General features: G+C 37.5%; 1 protein-coding gene across 1 annotated transcript in view; it reads right to left on the bottom strand.

Moving 5' to 3' along the window:
- The window catches only part of GRIN2A (glutamate ionotropic receptor NMDA type subunit 2A), a 133,050-nt gene that overhangs the window by 41,490 nt on the left and 68,077 nt on the right, over positions 1 to 23,483 (bottom strand). The window contains exons 4-8 of the mRNA XM_015877139.2: positions 21,241 to 21,833; positions 12,750 to 12,864; positions 2,732 to 2,937; positions 2,006 to 2,174; positions 1,728 to 1,881 (exon numbers count right to left, since the gene is read on the bottom strand). Coding sequence (XP_015732625.1) covers positions 1,728 to 1,881; positions 2,006 to 2,174; positions 2,732 to 2,937; positions 12,750 to 12,864; positions 21,241 to 21,833 — 1,237 coding nt within the window. The remainder of the gene's footprint in view (positions 1 to 1,727; positions 1,882 to 2,005; positions 2,175 to 2,731; positions 2,938 to 12,749; positions 12,865 to 21,240; positions 21,834 to 23,483) is intronic.

Below are 23,483 nucleotides of genomic sequence, written 5' to 3'. Positions count from 1 at the left end.
GCAAACTCCTTCATTCTTTGAATTTAACATTTGAAAATTCTTTGGAAGTGAAGTAATTAGATAAAACAGGGAATTGTTAAACCATACTGTTCTCTTTCCCATTTCAAGAAATGTATTTCATTTATTATAAAGACAGATGATGAAATTCTTTCAATTATTACAGAAATTTGTTTGGAAGAGAATAGTGAGGTAGCAAAATAACAGAATGCTTAAAAGGAAGACAGCAATCCTTTCAGAAGCCAATAGGTAGACCCAAATACCCTTACTAAGAAATATTCTATGAATTCATATAATAAGTGAAATTAACTGGAATTCACATAAAACTGTCATACAATATTGACATAATTCTCAAAGAAGAAAGCAAGACTAATAAGACTCTTACCAAAAGCAACACTGTAGTATCACCAGTGGTAATTTGTCAAAATTTAACTAAGGCAAAGAGCAAAGCAAGTCGATTCGAAACAGCAAGCTATAAACAACAGTTTAGGCAGAATGCTCTTTAATAATTTAAGCAGATTGGTAATGAGACGGAGGATTAGAAGAAGCAACAGCAAAATAAAAAGCTATTTATAATAACAAATAGTAAGTTTGAGCAAGTACAAAATCAGTTGAATAATAAAGCTGATCTTCCTGTGATATTACAGACCGAATTACACATTCAGCACTTTTATTTGATTCTCAAAGGACAGAAAGAACATCCCCCAGCAAGCAGCTGGTTTCATAAGATTTTTTCAATAGAGTAATGAGATAGTAGAAAACCAGCAGAATACGGCTTGTTAGTGTACATTTCAGGAGACTGGCAATGGAGAACACTGAGCGATGAAAAGGATGCATTACTCCACTAACTTCAAGTTTTACCCTCAAACACTGAAAAACAAACTAAATATGCACACAATACATTAAAACAAACAAACAAACAAACAAAATAACAAAATAACAACAAACTGGTTCATAGATTTCCTATTCCACCAGTTTTTCCAAAATAGACACGTGGCCTCAACTATAAGTTCTCTCCCTCTTAAACATATAGAAATTTGGATTTAGGTTTTTTCTTACTTTGCTCATGGATTTTCATGTGTTTTGTTGGGGGTTTGTTGTTATCACTATTGTTGTTTTGTTCGGGTTTTATATATCTGAATAAAATCTCTAGAGGAAGTATTATATATGAATAGTAGTAATATATGAAAATATTTTGATGTCAATAAAATTCTTGTATGAAGGGGACACACACATGAGAAATAACAGATATGAGGAAGTCTGTCAGTACACCAGTAGTAGTATGGCTTTTGGAAGCCAGACATATCTGTTGCCAGTTTAGCTGTCAGATGCATTCTAGTCATAACAAAGTCTTCTCTTCTACACTTTTCTACAAAGGTTTTTAAATCATTTGTAAACATGACTGTTAAAGAAAACCCATCCATTTACTATGGGCTAAACAACCATATGTTAGTGTGTAATGCAGCACTAAGTAATTTTCCCAACTGAAGATTGAGGATAAGGAAATCACTGTCATTTGGTTTCCCATTACTACATCTGAAACCAACAGCACTTTATTCATGTGCCAATAAGCACATTAATAAAGTCTGTCAACACAATACAAACTTCTTAACATATAATTCAAAAATTGATGAAACGTGTCAATACACTGCTTAGCTTGACAAACAGTGAAACCTATCCCACTCCACAGAAATGCAATTAAATGATCTGGAGGGATTAGAGAATCATACCTAGAAAAGCCGATGGTGACACTGTCCCGTTGCTCCGTGACACCATGACGCTGATCCCAGTCTCAACAAATGGCACTGAAAAGTCAACCACTTCAGAGCGCTCTTCATTAATAGTGAGAGACCCCACAGCCATCACTGCACGATGATACACCACCTGATCCACAAAGAGAAGACACCACCAACATCACTCAGTAGAGAATACCTTGTTTCTCCAGATGAATTAAAAACAAACATTTCTAAGTTCTTACTTAAGAGCTCTTTTACCTAACAGAACTTACTTCACCAATCATTCCATTCCACACGTTATTGACTTTTTTGCCATGCTTCCCATTAGTCACCAAATACAGGTCATATGTGAACTTGACAGTTTTAGACAACTTCTTCAAGATATCAATGCAGAATCCTTTGCAGCACTTCTTTACATTAGTTCCCTCATTAGTTGAGTTGCTGTCGAAAAAGAGAGAAATAAACATTTCTTCTGGGAGAAACACAACCACCACCTTTTCTCTAGTTAATACATCATGGCAGTATTTTATTCTGGAGCAGTTTCTCCTGTAACAAACTTAAGCATAAAGACACTATTTTTAATAAAAGGAATTTCTGAGCTGTAAACTAATTAAAGTTATTCAAATGGGCACATTTCAACATAACAGGAAACAATCCAAAGAGGATTCATTAAATCAATCCAATTTTAGATACACTCTCTTCTTTCATGAGACTGAGAAGGGCTAGCTCTAGTTCAATTCAAATTTGCTACAAACTGATTATCTTGTAATTAATTCAATGTTACTTACAAGTTTATAACTAGAACCTTCCAGCTTATTAAAAAGGAAGCACACAGCATTTGAAAGGGAGAAAGCGGAAGAGAAACATGGAATGAAAAGAAAGGGAAAAAAAAGCAAAATATAAAAAAATATAGAAAGCAAAAGAAATAAGGGAAAGCAAAGAAAGAAAATGGGGGTGATTCTTTTGCACTTTAAAAAAAAATGGAATCATTTACTTACTTAATTTTGACAAATTTACGACATGGCACAGTGTTTTTTTGGCAGCTTTCCATCAAAGGATCCACATCTTCAACGATGACAAAGGGAGCCTCCTCCAGGGTGACAATACTCAGGTGGTTATCATCTGGGTCACTGTCTGCAAAGGAGCTGTACCTTGGCCAGACAGAGTACTTCAGGCTCAGTGAGTTGTTCTCCCATTTCCCCACCTGAAAAACCCAAGATACACAGGATGCTCACATCTGTTTGCTTGTTTTTCCACAAGTGAGTTCCCATATTAAATGCACTGGGATACAGGAAATCACATTCCAAAGACAGTTGTCTTAGGTTATTTTTTGTTATCAAAGTCACTTCAGAAGCCTTTAGCAGTTGCATGAAGTAAGAAGCTACACTGTGGTAATGAGAAATTAAGGTAATGTTATTTCAAAAGAGAAAAGCTTTACAAATTGCTTCAGGTATTAGGAGTTCGAGAAGGCTTTGTGAAAGAGTTCTAGCTAGTCCCGGGGTTTCTGAGCTGGGTCGAGCCAGGCTTTTGGTAAAGAGAAACATAATTCCATATGACATGGCTCTCGCTAGAAATAATACATTTTGCTTTAATTACTGCCAAATAGTCCAAAAAGTTTAGCAACTAATCAAAGCAACCTTAACTTTTAGAGTAAATATATGGCTTTAGGGCTTGTGGGAGCATGTCTAGCTTTACTTTTAAACTATTTTTACTATTATAAATTATCTTATTTACTATTATAAATTACCCAGCCCTAATGAACCTGTATTTTTTCCTCTGCCAGAACACCAGCAGTGGGCATATGATTAAAAAATGATTTAAGTATTTTTAAAAAGCTCCAGCACTTTTAACTACTTTCTATCTGTAAATCTAATTGCAGTTTACCCGAGCGGTAATGACAGATTATATAAATGAGCTACCAGTTCACATAATTTATAAACCAATACATTTTAATAATTCTCAGTTACTTAAGCTAAACAAATTACAACATAATCATGAGGCTGGTGAAATATTTGTTTTGCAAGGAAAACAGTGGAAATTAACAGTACAGTGACAGGCTTAGATGCTAAAAAAAGACTGTATGATTTTTTTTCTTCCCTTTGGTCTTCTAAAGACTTTAAAATGAATTGCAAAAGTGCCCAAAAAACATAATTTATATCTCTTCCCATTTAGAGAGGCAGTCAAATACATGCCCTTTGCAGTTTCCTTTCTGTCCTGCTTCTAATGCAAGATGTTTTGCTGAACTTTAAAATAGGAGGCAGAAATGCCAAATCTTTATACACTTAAATTAGGAAATTCAAAATATCCCAAGAGAATGAGGAATTCTAAACCAGCAGGAACCAGGCACTGAAATTACATTACTTACAGTTCTAGTAGGTAATTCAATCAAAACACAATGAATGTAGCCTTTGAGAAAAACAATTCCACACACAGGAAAACAAATGTACTTAACTCTACGAGACAGTTATATTGCAAAAAAACTGTTTGATTGCCAACTTCTGGTAAATAATCTCATTCACAGCAGGTTTATGTCAGCTTAGACAGCATCATTGATGGTTATGCCGTAAGTATGCCAGGAGGCTCCAGCCAGAGCAGTCCTTCCGCCAAACAACAAACACACTGAGTACAACAGTGGAAAATGTGCTTGCCTATTCTTATTGCTGGTTGCAGCAATAAGAAAAGCAGGGTGACTGGGGCTCAATTGCCCTTACATGTCCAGGAACAAGGCAAGACAATGCCCTTTTGCATGTCCTGGTAAGGAGTCTGAAAGCACCTCCTGTGTGCATCATCGTTATACAGACCAAAAGGAACATGAACAGCCCACCATGATATGCACTTGTCTGATCCTATTAAAAATACAGTGACTGTTTTTTTGTTAAAACAGGAATCATGGCATTTGTCAGTATTTTTCTTAGAGCAATTGCCCTTTTATTGTTCTGAGGAGGACATAATCAGTGATGTTTTTAAAGAGCTGAAAATGGGGAAGTGCTCATTTTTTAGGCAGTTCCATCTCTGCAGAAGGCAAAAAGAACAAAAGATGACAAGATGAAGATTTCAACATAATGAACAGTGGAAGAAAAGCAAATGGCAGAAAATTCCTGAGGAGCCTTGCTGTTCAGATATGAAGAATAGTAATTAGAAAAAGCCTCTATGTCACTCCTTTTGTTTGGGTAATATTTGTGTTGGATTTGCCTGTCCTGATTGATGAATAGGTAGAATGAACATCAGATCTGCTCTGTCACTGATGCTGGGCTCAAAAGTGAACAGTTTTCATCTTTATTTGGTATTTTGATATTGAAATGGTACTGAAGAATACATTGCACTTCTTTCTGCCATTCAGCTACAGTTCTGAATGATCGAAACACTTTTTTTTTCTTATTTATTTTCAACAGAGGTTAAGAGCTTAGCTTTATGCAATTAAAGCACATAGTCAAAATACATTAAGATTTTTATATTTACATTAGAAGCCTTCCAGCCTGCACAGAACTAATGGTAGCACTGCTAATAAGAATCTGAATGGTATTAATTATTTACACAGTGTTTTGTAACCTCATATATTATTCAGTTCTTTCAACATCCTTGTGCAATTGATGGTATCAATTTTTAAAAGGTGAAGAGTTGAAATGACAGAGAAAAGCTGCAGATTAAGTAAAACTGAAACATTAATATGTTCCTGCTGAAATTGAGAGAATTTATGAAACCAAATCCATATTTTGCTGTCTTGCAAGATCAGCATTTGTGTCACTTACAGAAAAATAAGTCTAGTGGTAGATCCAATCAGTGTCCCTTTTGAATGCATGAAAAAGTTTTACATGCTTAGATGGGAAAAACTGGTCATAATGCATTTCCATTTCTGAATTTATAAAGAGATTTGCTTGTAAACTGAAGAATTTCTGTGCAAATTCAAATGTTAAGACCATATTCAGAACTCTTTCAGTGACTTACCTATGACAGCAAAGAAAAACAACTCAGACACCAAAAGCATGCAAGTCCTGACTTCACCTCTGAAGGCTACTATGAATGCAGTAGAATAAGTTCATATATAAGACACAAAAACTAGAATATGAAAAGTTCAGCTGCTATTTTCAGCAGGAGGCAAGAACTGTATTTGAATAAAGCATGTTACAGTGAAATAGCTGACCAACCTGGACAGCTCCAATATTTGCCTCCAGTGTCTTGCCGCACACTTTTTGCAGAGCATGTTACTTTGAGATCATCATAGCTACGAATGAAATGAACTAAAAATGTCATCCTCTGACCAAGCCCAAGTATCTAGATTGGAGGCTCAAGGGGTTCCTTTATAAACTAGTAAGCTTACCTGATAACACTGATATCCCTTATACAAATATTCATGAAACAGCCAAGAAATCATTGTAATGCAGGCTATGCTAGACCATTAATCATAGGAAGGTAAAACTGACACTGAAGATACCATCGTTACACACCAATGAAGCACAACCTGGGGTTACAAGTTTTTCCCTGAAGATGTTCATGTTATCAAATTGTGACTCATATGGTTTATCATCAAAGAATTCAGAATAAAATCTCACTGATAGGAATCATACAGCAAAGCAGGGGGAAACAACTGAAAAACAACAGAAAAGGGCAGGTGATCGTGACAGTATAAAGGCTTAATACCTGCACTGTTTCTTGTTATCACTGTTACTGTTATCACAATAGAATTCTATTTATATTCCAAATAAACTCAATTAATGACATATAGTTACAGTTTATAGCAAACTGAGCTATAGGGAAGAAAACAGAAAACTTAAGAGTGAAAAGACCATAGAAACATATCTAGAAGAGTTCTCATTCTGCCAGGACCTCCTAAGAATTTAATTAACATCACTAGCGTAATTAAACTCAAAATGAGCTTAATTTCAGCAGATATTATGGTATTTCTGTTGCTAGATTGAAAAACAGAGGAGGAATGTGAAAATGCACTGAGATGGAGTTAAAAGTAATAAACACAGCATTGTTTTTCAACCAGAAAATTCAAGCTGAGGAAAATGTTAAAAAAAAACAGATGTTCTCTGGTCAGGAACTACCATAATCTGCACCCAAATCAACTTTACCCAACTTTGTGGAAAAGCCATGAAATACCCAGGTGCTTGTGATAAATTTCTGTCATTCCTAATTAGATTGCTAACACAGCCTTGATCCCAGAGAAATATGGAAGATGACCTCCTTTTGAAAAGAAAGCAATAGAATTGGTTTGGGGAAAGATCCTGCCCCAACTTATAAAGCCTCTTAAACATGCCCAGAGGAATGTGACTCTTACAATAAATAGACATACATACAGTCAGTCCTTTCACATATAAAGGTGAAGAGTTTATTTCACTATTGTAGATGCAAAAGCTAGTGCTCCATTATAAAATGGATATAATTACTGCACATCTTTTAAACTTCAACATTTTTCTTTATTTCCTCTTTATACGTAGTCTGGAATTTTCTATTTTGCTTAATAGAAAAGGAAAAACAGAAAATAGCAGAAAGCATGGAAGAGTTCACTTAACATCAACCTGCATTAGGAACTGCAGGGTCCTTGTCTCATTCACTCCTGTCTAAAGTACCCCTTGCAAATACCATGTATTAACTATGCACTCTGGTCACCTTGTTCATGCTTATTTGTTTTCTGAAGATCACAGCTGAAGAGGCCAATAATGAACTATTTGGTGTGGTTTTCTGAAAAGCAACAGAAATACAGCTAAGAAAGAAAGAAAAGCTGCAAAACTACTCATTACTGTATACTGCAGATTCCCCTCTCCTGCTGTACCCTAAAGCAGTCTCTAAATAAGTAATAATGGTTGGTATAACCCTAAGCACACACCTTTGTGGAATGAAAGAAACAGAGAAAGGCCAGATCCTGAGTAGAGAAAGGAAAGAGCAGTGCATCCTCTTTTGCATGCTGGTGTTGGCACAAAAAGAAAGTCTGTCACACCAGCACATCTCAGAGAAAACAAACAAATAACTCGGTCCTATCACCCTCTTCCCAGCAGATGGGAACTGTATACAATACACAGCCATCATCCTTTTGTAAGGGAAATTGTAAGGGAAAAAAGCGAAAACACAGATGCTAAATGCACTCACAGGATTACCCAAATAAACCTTAAAAAGGAAAAAAGCAAAAATCAGTGACTCTTTTTCTATGCTGAACACACACATATTGCAAAGATACTTCTTGATCTGTCACATTTTTGCAAGGAAAATAATGCTGAGCAAATATAAAATCTAACTCATCTTGCGTTATAGAAAAACTATCTGTTGCTTTTATTTGGCCACCCATTTCCACATACAAGGCAAGTCTTACATCAGTAGCTAGGGAGCATAAATCAACTTTGTCAGAGTAGTAATAACAAGTAGCAGCAGAACAAAGAACACCAGAAAAATCCTTTCTCCAGAACCAGCATCTGTTGTGCACCTTCTGCTGCAAACCTTTGTGTTGCTTCGTGCTGGTCAAGGTTTGCATTTCACAACAACGTTCTTAATTTAAATGACAAAATATGATGTGAGCATTTTCATATCTTATTAATAAGGAATGGTTTACAGCCTTAGTTGAAGATGGCGATTTGAAGACTTTGAAGTTTTCAAAAATTAGTGCAAAATCTCACATGGGGTATTCAAATGTACTGTTCTTCCCTTATGGCTGCTCCTGACACTGACAGGAAAGCACAAAGACTCACAGGAAAATTAAATACCCACAGAGATTATAAACAAACTAGAAGGAAGAAAGGCAGAAATAAATAAGGAATAATCATACTTGGGAATACAGGATTTAAGAAATGGTGCGTAGTAATTGCTGTAATTCAAAGAATCCAGCACAGTAAAAGCCTTACCTTTGACCAAGTTAAAGCTCACTGATACATAAACAATATAGAAACAACTTTCACTCAGCGGTACCAATGTAGGGATGTTACAATAAGACTAAATATCCTAAGTGACAAGAATGAAACAAGGAAAAAAACAACCAGACATATTAAGGGCATGCTACATCGGCTGTGGGCATCATCTTAGGCCAAAGAGCTACTGCCAAATGGTACACCATTAGATCATGCATAGTAGTTTATACTGATATATTATAAATTTTAGTACATCTCTATCCCAACACATCATCATCTAAATCTAAATCTACCTTCTTTTAAACCATTACTCCTCCTACTATCATCACACTCTCTGCCAGAGTCCCTCCTCATCCTTCCTGTAGGCCCCTGCAGGTACAGGAATGCAACCATAAGGTCTCTCTGGAACAATCCTTCAGCTGTCACGAACCAAACTTTGCACACAATTTCCCAGAAAAACACCTTGTAACATCTCAGTGGTGGTTTATTATCTCAGTACTTTGACAAAAAGCTCTGTCAGAAACCTGACCTAGTGTTAGGCTTTCCAGCTTTTGTCCAGTGAAGTTTCATCTATACCATTTCATCTGACAGTTGTCTTTTTCTCAGCCAAATGAAAGTGGATGTCAGTAGACAGATGGAGCTCTCTGTGAAGACCTTGGTCCATTTATTCCAGGCAGGAACTGTGCACACTCTGCCTACTCACTCTTTCCTAGTTACAAATATGTACAACCTCATACAGGGCTTGTAAATCAGTTGTAGATTAGTCTATCAGAACAAATTCAAATTCTACATTAATTTCTGCATTACTAGAAAGTTAAAAATCTTTGATTGCAATTAGAATAAACTTGGATATAAGTAATGGTTCTTTCATGACTGTAACTTGCCTACTGCACCCATGCTCACCAAAAGCAAAGAATAGATCACAGATCTACAACTTTAGTTACCATTGGTCCAACATTTAGTTGTCAGAAGAGAGAAAAAAAATACTGACTACCAACTACACCTGTAATATTAGGAGAGCACCAATAAAACTTCTTTTATTCTGGAACTCATCTTTACACGTGAAATATGATTATCTGTGAATGCAACACAGTCTTCCCAACCTTACTTAACATACATCATACACACAGCTAATTAAAGTTAACTTGATTTTGCTACTTTGCTATTTATACGCCAGTATATGATTTTAATATTGGATTGATTGGCTTTATGTCAATTAATTTTTGCAATTTAAGGAGATAGAAACAACATGAAATGAAACAAAAACTAATAGCCTGTGACGTTTGCAACTCAGTGAACAAGCAGCGTGAGACATAAAGGTTACGCTGCATTGATATGATATTAATGGAGGACTGGCAGCTGGTACTGATGGACCTTGAGATTTTCTTCAGATAAAGACAGTGTTGCTGCAGAGCTCTGGTGATCATTGGGCAGCACTGGCAAATACATTAAGTTTTATTGAAACATTAAGCTTGTCTCCTTAAAAATCTCGTCTGAGAACAGCAACCCTGTTGCCTGTCAAGATTAGCGGGGAGAATATGAATGTTGATGTCAGAAGTTTGAGCAGCTGCTCAATGATCTGTCAAAATATCTTGCTGGATGCCTGCAGAACATGCCCAAAAGTGATTTTCAGTCTTCAAACTATTATCATCTAACCAGCTTTTTTCAGAATCAGATATGGGACAAATTCCTCAGTCAATCCCATTTATATGTAAAGTTTCCATTTCAAAGTTTTGATACTGAGTCATCTGCAATGGAAAAATGAGCTTATTTTCCTAGGGGTAAGATGTATGCTCTTCAACTATGCTTGAATGAATTTTCTATAACCTCGAGCCTTGAATCAAGTATAACAACTTTGAGACCAAGGAAAACTGTGCTTAAATAAAAGCAGAATATTACCTGCAACCAAAGAAAATTGAGTTCTCATATTAAATCTTGTACTTTCAAGAGGATACTGGACAAAAATCTTCACATAAAACACAATTACTCTTTCTTACATAAATAATAGAGCAAGTACTCAATTTCTGTGTACATTAGTTATATTACAAGGATTAGCAGACTGTTGCATTGGCAGTTTTTCACATGAGCAAATCATTTAATTAGATTCTAGGATTTGATGTTTTCCATCTACGACTGAGAATACTTAATAAGACTTCAGTAAAACAATTCTGTGATACTAATTGAAATGCTGTAATCAGAAGTAAATGTGTGCACTTGTCAGGAAACTCAAAGCAGGAAATGTTGGACCACAGATGTCAGCTTTGAAACTGAGCAAAGCAGTGCAGTGAGAAAGCCGATTTCTTTCTCATTTTTCCTACAAGATATGAAGTGAGGAAAGAAACTTGGAAAGAAACTTGGAAAGAACATCAATATGGCAATACAGAGATGTTCAATTAAACCTGGGGTGGGCAAGAATCTCCTTGTGCATCTAATCAGAGGAACGTTTCTGTTATTTCTGAAGAGCAGAGTGAAACTCTGCTATAAATGTGGGGTGCTCCGATACGGCTGAGAGTTGCCTCCAGCTTGCTAGGATAATTGATTAGTCAGTTTATTTGTCTTCATCCATGGAGGCAGGGATCAGCTTGTGGTCAGAGGAATAATTCTGGTGGTGACAGCCCGTTCTTGGCTGCCTTTCACTTCTCTTCTCTGACATAATTAAACCTGGCTGCTTTCCCATAGTCCTGCGATAGAGAAGGAGACAAAACTGCAGCTAGGGGCAGGCTGTCTCTACCAAAATATCTCATCTGGCCTCTTCCAAAAGGACTCTAAATCTAGGTAGAATCTAGGAGTAGGTGCATAACATTTTCTGGGCAGCAGTGTCCTCTTTCTAAAGACTGTATGAGGAATACACGGTAGATGAAAACTGTAGGTTTCCTCCTACAGAGAGCCTTGCAGCCCAGTGCAGCAGGTGGAGCGTACACTGCTGCCACACAATATGCTCAGTGGTGAGCTACAGCAAAAGCTGGACAGAAACATCCATGCTCTCATACAGGAGACACCCAAAGGTTAAATGTGGCTCAAGTTATTTCTTGGAAATTTTGTTGGTGCATATATTCAGCATTTCTTCACTCATTTTTCCAGAGCATTTAACCTATACCCCCATGTCAGGTGAGTGCTCTCTTTAAAGGAATATCAAAACCCCAAATGAATTTATGACACCACCTGAATGTTGTTGTCTACCTATATAAGCATTTGCTACACTAAGTGCCAAACTAATATTCCCCATGGAGGATAATACTTTTCCATATATGTGATATAGAGACTCTTGCAGAATTTTAAAGTTAGATAAGTAATTGTCATAATGGTTACTAAGCATGAGATTCTTCAACAATTCCGACTGACACAATGGGATAGAATTAAATTTATCCAGAGAATTAAGTCTGCATCAAATGAACGTCAAGAGGCACACAGCCCAGTCTACGACTACTCTCTATGTTTTGCATGACTAGCATATTTACTGAGATGTCCTACATCAAATAATTCTTATTTTGTCATTATTATTCAACGTCATGAAGAACCTGACAGCCTTACAAAAAAGAACTGAGGATTTATGAGATCCTAAAACTATCAGACAAAAGAGTTCAAAGATTTCAGTAGCAATTTAGATAATGCACAGTCATGCTTTATGAATTTTAAATAGATCTGGGGCTATGATACTTCTGCATTTTTCCCCATACTGCATATAAATACTTAAGGTGTCACTTTTTAACACATGGAATCACAACTATCCTGCAAAACAACAGAGCCAAAATTGAGAATAATATCTGCTTCAAGTCTGTTGAAAAATGCCAACAAGTAAAAGGACTTTTCCATACAGATCCTGGACTATGTCAAGATACACAAATCCATGCAATCTCAGACACTTAAGGTCAAAGTTTCAGGATAGTTTTCAGTCACCCATCCTAAATTGTACTAGAGAAATGAAAGGCTCATTTCATAAAAACTTTCTGAAACCCATGCGGTATCTCTTCACTGATACATTGATTTCCTCATTAAAATTCCTTAGACTTACTCAGAATAAAACAAAATTACCTTCTCTGAACTGTTGTGACAAACCTGCTACAGCAGAATATCATTATTGATGAGCGTGATATTAATCTGTCTGCTCATCTTTAATATGGTTCTGCCAAGTCTCTCCTACCTCCTCTCATGTCCTTTACCTATGGATGATGCTCACCTTCTCCCACACACGATCTTTGTTCAGTACAATCACCACCAGCCTGGGGTGTGCCTGATAACCATCAGCAGTGAAGGACAGATCTTTACCTTCCCAAGTCACATTCATCATAAACCTGGAAGGGAAAAAGAAGGGGAAAAAAAAAAATAATGAGAAATTAATCAGCTGTCCAGCAGTTAATGAGCAAACTAATTCAGTCATCAGAAGCACCAATGAAGTCCACGCACTAGATCCTGTTAATGCTCCAAAAAAGCATCAAGTATGCAAAGTTAATTTTAGTAAAGCCTCAGTTTGCAAATGCAGAAACACTGAACATTTTTGGGAGTCTTAATAGAGGAGAAAGCACAATTATTATTTGTTAAAAATAATACAATTAATAACACAGACATTGTTTTTAAAGTAGTTTCCACAGCTTCAGTGTTTGATGGTGAGAACAGATTGCTTCTACTGCTCCAGGGTCAGAAAGAGTGATGAGAAAATGCACTTTTTACTTAAAGTACAAATATGAGGATCTTGCTGCCAAGAGTCTCAACTGCTGGAGCACACAGGCCATGCTCCCTGGACTGTGATATTGCAAAAATCTATCATTCTGCACATTACCTGAACTCCCACACTTATGAAAATCACTATGAAAGGGAAATGAATAAAATGATGGTAGCGGTATTGGTGTTCTTTGGTCACACTGAAAAAACAAAATCCAAGCTCATGGTTATCAGTGTGAGCCAGACCAAGCTATCCTGTGGGTGAGAGGAAAAGCGGTTCGCCCCATCCAACTGGGAAACCCATTGGTACTTCCAGAAGACAGCATACTCTCCACTCTATGTCTGTAGTCTGAAACAATTTGGTTCCCAGAGTAATCTATGAGATGAAATTCAGTCCAGGCTTTCAGCTACGAGTTCTTCCTGAACTCTTCACTTAACACCTCTATTATCCCAGCCCTCGGAGAGATGTGCTTTGGAGGGCTTTAAGGTTACTCCAGAAACTCCTCACACTGCACAGTGCTTTCATATACACAAGAAACTGATGCAATTTTACACCGTATATTTGTTTCTACAGTAGAAGTGTGGCCTCCTGGTGAATCTGACTTAGAAATAATTCTTCTGTGTCACATTCAAAGGAGAAGGCTTTGTGTAGACTTAGCTGCCTGAAAATCCCAGCAGCAGAAAGCGCACTAAATAAAGGAAGACAGATCCAGGAGAAATAATGATATTGTATCATAACAGTTAATAATTAAATGAGCACTGCCCTAAACAACCATATTAACACCATTCAGCACCAGTTTGACAGCAATTTATAAATTCACCCATCACAGCAACTCATATTTTATGACAGACTTCCAGCGTGAAAATTTTCCCCTCGGCAGAACTTTGCTTTTCAGTTGAACTACTTTCCCATATACTACATTTTTCATCCAGCACTGAAAGAGCTTGCTCAGGAATAAAAAGCTTGTTTGCCACCTCGAGAGCAAGTGGCAAATCAGCAGGCAGAACTTGCTGGCAGGTACGTGAAAGAAGCCAGAACAATGCTCACTCACTGCTGAAAATTAAACGTGCTGTGACCCAAGGAATAGCATGCTGAGGGAGCCACTGCCAAGGAAAACTAAGGACACGATGTGAAAGCAGGCACTGCTTGTATTCCTATTTCCCCACTTTCATTTATAGGAGGTCTCTCCCTTCTGATTCATAAATACGGAACAGCCCTCTCCCAGTGAGCACAGATTCTTATGGGGTCAGGCACAAATGCCCCCATTTCCACAAAACTGTGATCCAAGAATGTTGTCCTGGAGCACACATAGCCACCACACTACATAAGGCCTTTGTGTCCAATCAGCATTTTCATTACATAGTCACTGGTGATCAGACTAGAGTTGAACCCTTCTCATGCAAATTTTAGTTGGATTGTTCCCCTTGATTTCAAACACCAAATAAAATTGAAAAGAAAAATACTGAAACATCCCGACAGAAATGCGTTCATGTTGAATTTACAGCAGCTCTTTGAAGCACCAAGGTTAGACAGTGATCTCCAGATCTCCAACTTAATGTTTATAGATTCAGAAAGATCGAGAACTTTGTTACTGGACCTGTGAAATCCAGCACGTGGCCTGAAGTTCCCACATGAGCCACGACTCCTGCAGCTCACACCAGCACAGCAAACCGCGTAACTCCCTCCAGTGCCATCACAACAGAGTATCACTTTTTATTCAGCCAATTCCTCACCATGGGGCAGTGTTTGGAGTTTGTGACAACTTCAGGCAAAGGAGGGAAACAGCAGAGACTGAGAGAAACACCAGCTTCATTAAAAAAAACAAACTTTCTTCCTTCTTTCCCAAATGAGGGACTTCCAAAATGAGATTTAGAGGAGCTGAAATATCTCACAACCAACATCATCTGATGCTATTTTGCTTATCTCCAACAGTATGAACCAATCATTTTAATAATCTTGACTGTTTGGGCCTGGAATTCACCCAGGATCATACCTAAAAAAAGCAGGAAGGAATCCAAGCTTTATCTTTTCCTTTCTTTTTTTTTGTTTTTTGAAGCTATTAATTTTTTTCTGTATATTTTTGGGGCCAAGCTTCTTTATTCTGATGCTACTGTGAAATCTGGGAAATACTCATCAACAGAAAACTGATGAAAAGTGATTTATCATTAAGAAATAGTCTTTCCGAAAAACATCTATGAAATCAGTTTTAGAAAGTCTGTGTGTAAAGGATATAATATGTTGTATAAAGTATGTGAAGAAGCAGGTCTCAAACAGACCACTATTAAACAAGATAACGATATGTTTTTCAGACAGATAAGTGTATTTGTCAAGACTATTTTTTATCATAGGCTATGTAAGATTTTTTTCTCACTTAAAGTCCTTCCCAATAATGCAAAGAAAGAGCCTCCTCTTCCTCCTCTTCCTCCTCCTCCACATCCCCAGCCCTCAGCCTCCTGAATATAACTCCTGCTCCTGGAGCTGCGTCTCCCTAGGCCTTGAGCCAGCATGGATGATTCAAGTTTTAGGAACAATATGCTCAGTGACTGTGAAAAAGGAATGGCACGCCAACTACTTGTACCTTGTGCCAGCTGTTCCTTAAAGCACTAGATGACACCAGATCTGGAAATGTCATTTTGCCCCAATTCTGCCAGACCAGCAACTAAACTCTTGGGGAACCCTTTTAAAAAAAGAGGTGCGTGGGAGCAAAATTAGGAAGGGTCCAGCTGGCTGGGTGGGTGCTGCAGGCTAGTATAACCCATCAAACACCAGAAGGCTTAGTGAGCTAATGTTATTATTAGTAAACATATTAGCACTTCTTTTACAAAATGTTGTTATATTGTGCTTCACCATCTCAGCAGCACCTCAAACTCATCCCTGGGAAGCTTGCCTGGTTCTCTGCAGCAACACCATCTCCAGCATCCTTCATATTTCTATTTTGAATTCCAAAACTTGCTACCAGCCCCAAAACTGGCTGTGTTCAACTAAATGAACAGGCCACGTTTGTTCTTTTGTTGTTGCTTTGTTTTGGGTTTTGCTGTTGTTCTGGAAGCCTCATAAGCTGGAAACTGACTTGGTCCGTCCGCTTCTTAAACAGAAGGACCTTAAACTTTCCTTAAACCGGGGAAAGAAATCTGATACAAGCTTTCTGTAATTTCAGAATCACTCTGTCAGTGTGCCAGCATCATGTCAGGATGCTGGCGAAGTTCAGTTTTATTTTGAGGGAAACAACGACAAGTTTCATCAACTCAGTTTCTGTTGTTTAATGCAACTATATAGAACTATACTATGCTGAAAACTTTTATGCTACTGAAGAGGGCACTTACAGCACATGAATTAAAATAAATGAAATTAACTGCTAGTGTTTAAAATATGCTCACTGAAACTAAGTTAGATTTAGTGCATCCTTGCATACCAAAGTCCTAATTAGAGAGTATACTCAAATTAGCTGTCTCCCTACAAACCAAGTAAGCAGCGTATGCGAACACAGAAGCTTTGGTGACAGTCAGATCATCCCTCTATGCTATGTTGTGCACTGCTATGAACACACACTGACTGCTGGCTCATGGGCAACCTGTTGTCCATGAGAACACTCAGGTCCTTCTCTGCAAGGCTCCTCTCCAGCAGGTCAACCCCTAATCTGCGCTGATGCATGCAGTTATTCCTCCCCGGGTGTAGGATTCTACACTTGTGCTGTTGAACTGTATGAGTTTCATCTCTGCTCAACTCCCCTTGTCTGTCCAGGTCTCACTGAACTGCAGCACAACCTTCTGCTGTGTCAGCAAACGTGCTAAGGTTGCATTAGGCACCTGGATTTAAACATAAAAAGGGGAGGTTTAGGTTAGATGTTAGAAAGAAATTCTTCATTCAGAGGATGGTAAGGCACTGGCACAGGCTGCCCAGAGAAGTTGAGGATGCCGCAACCCTGGAGCAGTTCAAGGCTAGGCTGGATGAGTTCCTGGACAGTCTGATCTAGGGGCAAACTTGCCCATGACAGAAGGATTGGAAATAGATGATCTTTGAGGTCCCTTCCATCCCAAGCCATTCTATGATGCTGTGATTCTACAATTTAAGACCCCTTCCAACCAACCCAAACCAGTCTCTGATTCTATGAAAATATACTTAGTTTTTCTGCAGAGCATCTCTACTAGTAAAAAAGCATTTTGCTCCCTATGCAATTAAATAACAATACATCTTCAAACAGACTATAAAGCAGATGATACTTTCTTTTCCCCCCCAAGTCTTTTGACAGAACTTAATGAAATGAACAAATCTCTGAAAATTGGAAAACATTAAACAGATACGCTGGATTATCAATCAAAGCATTGTGTCCAAGTAATACTTGAGTTCACTTGAAAGAAAAAGAGGAAAATGCATCTGTCTTTGCTAAAAGCTGGCATCGAAATATTGAACTTGATAAATGAATACCAGGACTTCAGGGACAGCACATTCTCATCATCTGGAGCAGACATTTCATAGGTAACTTGCAACAGCAGAACAACAGGATAGATAAGAAAATGAAATGTTATCATAGGCCGTCAAACTGGACCTCTCTGGAATTCAGACAGTTGCTGCTCTCTTGCTTAGGTGACAGTGAATAATGGAAACTGTGTGTGGCCAGAGCATGAAACCACAGCCTGCCCAGAGCAGTTTGGACAGATTTTTAGCCCCACAACTTCCCTACAAAAAGATGAGCCTCCAAATCCTGTATATTTTTGGTTGTATTTGGAAACTGGATGTAACTAAACACAGCCTGGTCAACAACTAACTGCTGGACAGGCATATCAATGTTTTTTTTTCAGTCATAACCCACCATAGCTCAACACAGTTATGACTTCTAAACACAAGTATTCTACTAAATCATGCAGAAGTAATTTTATTCATACAGCAGTCGAATTTTCCATGACAACTAATAGGATTATTTTGTTTTGCTGTTTGTTTAGATGCTCCTTTGTAAGAGAGAGAGCATTTGCTCAACTGACGCTACTGTAATGAACTGCTAATTCTAGACATCCTGCAGTGCTGATGCTGCTATTTCACACAACAATATTTTTCAGTATTAGAAGATTGCGGGTCTTACATGAATGGCAAAAGATCTGAATACATAGAAACACATTTTAAATGTGTTGAAAATTATTTCCCTATTTTATTTTAAAGCCTTTACTTGTAAATTTTTGCACTTGTATCAGAAATGAACATGATCGGACCATTCCAAAAACTAAAGCAAACCAGATTTTTTCTGGGTCTAGAAACCTAATAAAAGCATTTTAGAATTGCCATGACATGGGAAGGATAAATTGTGTGCTTCAAAACATATATAACTTCAAGCCAATTTAATACACAAAGGATTTGAAAAAGAGGGAGGAGGAGCTTTCACTTCATAGCTTTCTTTACATTGAATTTCTTTATAAGTGGAGATGAACCTCACTAGATGTGGGAAGCAGCACATAAAGCATTACCTATTTCCATTTACACGCAAATTAGCTATTATGGCATTGGCTTAGAACACAATACTCAGTTTAAAGCTGAATTAGACTGTCATTATAACTGATATAATTTAAAATCCTATTTTCTGCTCTCCTCTCGAGCTTGGTTTTGCTCGGGCAAAGGAGTCACTTTTCTGCTCTCCACTGAGTGGTCTGCTCCTGAACTGGGAAGAAATTCCCCTTTGTGCAGCCCCATTTCTCTACCATTAATATCCAGCACAAACAGCAACCCAGTACAGCACCCCAGGTCCATCAGCTGTTTACAATATTCCAGCCCTTTTCCACTGTAAGTGCCTTCCAAAATCCTTTGTTCAAGCTCCTTAAAACATGGTCTTACCCATTTATCTTTTAGTAGAATATACAAAGCTGCACTATTTGTGGCCTGAAACTACAAAGATTACATCTTAGAATAAAATGCCAATTTAGGAGATTCCTTTCATCTAGGGAAAAAAAATATAATTAACATTTAGGGGTGAGAAAAATAAAATACAATGAATTTGCTTAATTCACTTTGTCATCACTGGTGAGCTCCCAGAGATTACTTTGCAGTGCTAAATGCTTCTATAAACTTACTTTTCTTACCACTTAAATGTGACAAGAATAGTCTTGGGGAGTTATTACATAAGGATGTCTATTTAAACTTTATTCGTTTTAGTGTAATACTAATATTTCTAAATTTAAAGCAACCTGTTTCCTGTTTGTGTGATGCTGGAGAAGCTCAAAGCATCTTCTGTACAGAAAATATATTTTCACTTTGCAGCTCAGTGTTCTGCAGCATAAAAAGACTTTATTAACCAAAATACACTGTGTTAAAATACCACTGAATGTGCATCATTCAGCGCAGAATCTCCTGGTGAAGTCTAATCTCACTGTCCAATCACTCACAAATCCTATTCTCACAGTCATACATTTTTCATCAGAAAAAAAATGATACTTTGAAGAAGGACAACTTGCACTGAATGCTGAACGCCCAATTCAGCTCCACAGCTGTGAATCGCCAAACCTGTGCAGTTCAAGCTTTAAATTTTATCTATTCCAGCCAGTGCATCATTTAGGGGTTGCATACATGGTATGGGTAGGACAGTCCTCCCAGCAGTGACTCCTGTCATGGGTGGCCAGTGACAGCTCTACAGAAGCCATGCCAGAATGGCAAGACAAAACAGAGCTGCCTACTGGCATTTTCCTGGGGAATGAGTGGTAGCAAAGAAAGAGTTACAGATTTTCTGCAGTCCCTTCAGTGAATTTGGACAGTTCTAGAAGCAGAGGCTTAGAGATAGGAAAGGTGGGATGCACAAAAAAAAAAGTAGAAGTGTCATACCTAAAGTACGATGTCCACCTACCTACTGAAGTTATACCTAAAAAAGGGTGTACCAGTTTCCTAAGTCTGCCCTTAATGTTTATGCACTACATGTGTGAAGTGTTAAAATCCATTTACTCAGCACTATTTGGCCTACAAGGGAGTTTCTGAAGCATGTTGTATCTTAAAGATGTCATTTTATAAGAAAAAAACAACCATTCCAGGACATCATACAGCAATCAACTCCCAAACTAAATATGCAGATACATCTCAAAAGATTAAAAACATCCCATAAACTCCCAAATGAAACTGTCACTGATTTTTCTTTTTCTGGTAATTCCAACCTCCTTTACTGTAAAGAGCTGCATCTGCAATATTCAGTCAAAACAAATTTCAAAAATGCTGCTTAGTAATATCCCTAGGAGAGATTGTGAAGAGCTATAAAAATATGCAAGATTCCTTCTACTTCCTCTCAAAAATTAGATTAAAAAAAAATTGTTTCTGTGCGGCATCTATTATGCAGCATTTGGGATACAAGTAACAAGTGCCACATCCAAAGGGGATAAATGAAAGGACAAAATTAATAAATAAATAACAAAGAATCCTCATTTAAACCTTACCAGTTCCCATATGAAAAAACTACTCTGAGAAAACATCCGCACCAACTTGGATTACGTAGATGAGATTTAAAGCTATTCTAGAGGAAGTGACAAAGATGAAATGCTCACAAGAAGAATTGACAGATTTCAGTTATTAGGTAGTAAAAGCTGGGTAACTAATCTAATATTTCTATAATATCCAGGAACACCTACTTAACATTACATATCTCTTTTCTTCTGAAATATTACCATCTTCCTGCTGATGCAAATGAGAGTCCCAGTAACAAGGCAACGCCTTCAATAGCTTGTTGATATTGTACCTCACAGTTCAGGTATGCAATGGCACTATTTTATTAACTTAATTTCATACCACTTAAAACCAATTTCTATTGCCTTCGACATCAGACTCAGAGTTTGTTCTCAACAACACATACCATTTCCATGTGTACAGTTAGAAATGTAGCCATTCTTACTGCACCTTCCCTTGGAACTTCTGAAATTCATTGTTTGAAAGGAGTGTGATGGCATTAGCAAGAACTATTTTTCTGCTTCAAGAGACATATAATACTACTACAGTGGAAAATTACCCATGTTGCATAGAAAAGAAAATAAAAGACAATAAACCTTACTGGTGCAAAGTGTGAGATGGCCGGTCATTTTTCTCCAGTTGACTGTAGCAGCTAGTTCTTGCTTCAGGAATGAAGGAGTACTTTTCCAGCATGGCTGATGCAGCAGTAGCAATAATCCCAAGGCCATCCCGCACCCGAGCTTCTAAGCTGTAGTCCCATTCATCATAAGATGCTGAAATGAGTCCTGAAGGAAATTCCTTGGGAGTAATTTCTGTGTTACCACTAACGAGGCTTGGAACTATCCAAAAGAAATCATACCCGGTAAGGCCCAGTGAGCGAGCCTCATCTAGTATGTAGACAGCTTCGTCCTTGGAACAATAGAGCAGGATGACAGATGAATGGATTTTTTTCAGCTGAATTTGTGTCTTGGCATCCCCAAAGGCAGTATCAAGTATGATGATGTTCTGCATGTCCCAGCCCACAAAACTATTTTCCACTGTGGTCTTAATGACATTGATGAAGTCTCGATATCCAGGGAAGGTGGTGGTTACAAGAGAAAACACATGCCAGTCATAATCCTGCATGATCTTAAGCATGACGATGGCTTCCTGCTGGATAGAAGCCCCAAATTGGAAGAATGTTGACATCACATCCTAGAATACAAAATACAGTGAAAGATTACAACTTTTGGACGAACATAAAAAGAAGTGTATCTCTAATTCTAATTCTTAAGTCTACCACAGCTACCAAGCTTCTGTTGTGTTTATAGAACTTCCTTTGCTCTATCATATTCATATTGTTAATAAGCAAGGCTGATTGCGAGTACCACAACTAATTAAAATATTTGCCAAAGAGTGACAAACAGGTATTTATGGAAGATATTTCCAGTAGCTTTGTCACATGAAGACCACTGAACTCAGTACTTACTGAGGAAGCACAAGCTTCACTCAAGCTTAAACATCTCATCTTCAGCTTTAGATTCATCAGACTTGGACTCAGTAAATTCATAGTAAGTCTTAGTCACAGTGGAACTAAATTCCAAGAGACACGCTGTACAGAAATGAAGCAGCCATATTGCATATCATGTAAAACTGCCATTACAAGTCTGCACTTCAACATACCTATGCCTATGCATAGAACAGACAGCAGTTCTCTTTAGTTCTCTTAGTTCACTGATTAATTAGCTTTTTCATTAGCACGAACCATGTCTATAACTCTGTTACAACTGCAAGAATTGCACATGTCACTTCCCTAATTCCAACAAACTATGTGAATTCTTCTCTCAAAAGCACACCCTCAGCTGTTATTACAATGCCTTAAGTTTCCTTGCTCTACCTTTTCCATGAGATGAGCAGGACAGATTTACAGCCGCTGTCACTGCAGAGGTTGGCCCTGCCAGCAGACTGTGGCTGCTAGGGAAGGAGCAGCAATCGTTGTTTAGTTATCTAAAATACCATACTACTTTGCTATATGAAAACACAATGCTAAATCAGAACGAAATAGGGGTCAACATAAGACAAAAATCAATTTTCCACTTGAGGGACTTTTCAAATTTATGTTTAACAATATTAGGACAAGAAGCAAGAAATAACATGGAATGCAATTTAAAAAGCAATCTACAGAATGATTATATTCAGTTATAAAGATTTTTATTACAATGAGACTACAGGTAGGACTTTAAAATATGTCAATTGCTTCATTCGCTGTTTGTATCCTTCAAAGAGATCCAGAAAAATAATGGTTGTTCTCTTATTTTATGCCCCCGTAACTCAGGTGTTCAATTTGATATTACTTTTAAGGCACACAGTAAATCTACATATACAGAAGAAGCTGTTTCCTGTTTAATGAATTACAGTATCTATTTGGCACGTTTATGGAGACTGCAAAAACTGAAAACAGGTGATCAGTCATGAGTTTAAGCTGAATCATTTAACATCACATCTAAAATACAGAGAAGAAAATTATTTTTAACATTATCAAATGTAGGTGAAAAATGTATCTCGCAGTGTGCTGCCATGGTACTACTTGCCCTGGACTGTTTGAAATGATGCAATGATCCCTATTTAATAAAAGGCGAATTGTGTTTAGCTTTCACATCCATGTGATCTGCTTTCCATATAAACCCATACAAAATTCTCAGTAAATGTAAACACTGAAGTGGGGGAGCTGAAAGAAAAGGCTTTCCTTCCAAGAAACCCTCCGCACTTTTAAATTCTTATGTTATTAAATTCCTGCCTCTGTTCATTAAGAGTATAAAACATGCAATTCCCAATACAAATATCACAGAGGCACCCAGGGAGAAA

The sequence above is a fragment of the Coturnix japonica genome, chromosome 14, assembly GCF_001577835.2.
Source record: "Coturnix japonica isolate 7356 chromosome 14, Coturnix japonica 2.1, whole genome shotgun sequence".
NCBI lineage: Eukaryota > Metazoa > Chordata > Aves > Galliformes > Phasianidae > Coturnix > Coturnix japonica.
The sequence above is the reverse complement of the archived record's forward strand: the minus strand, read 5'-3'. Positions and strand labels throughout refer to the sequence as shown.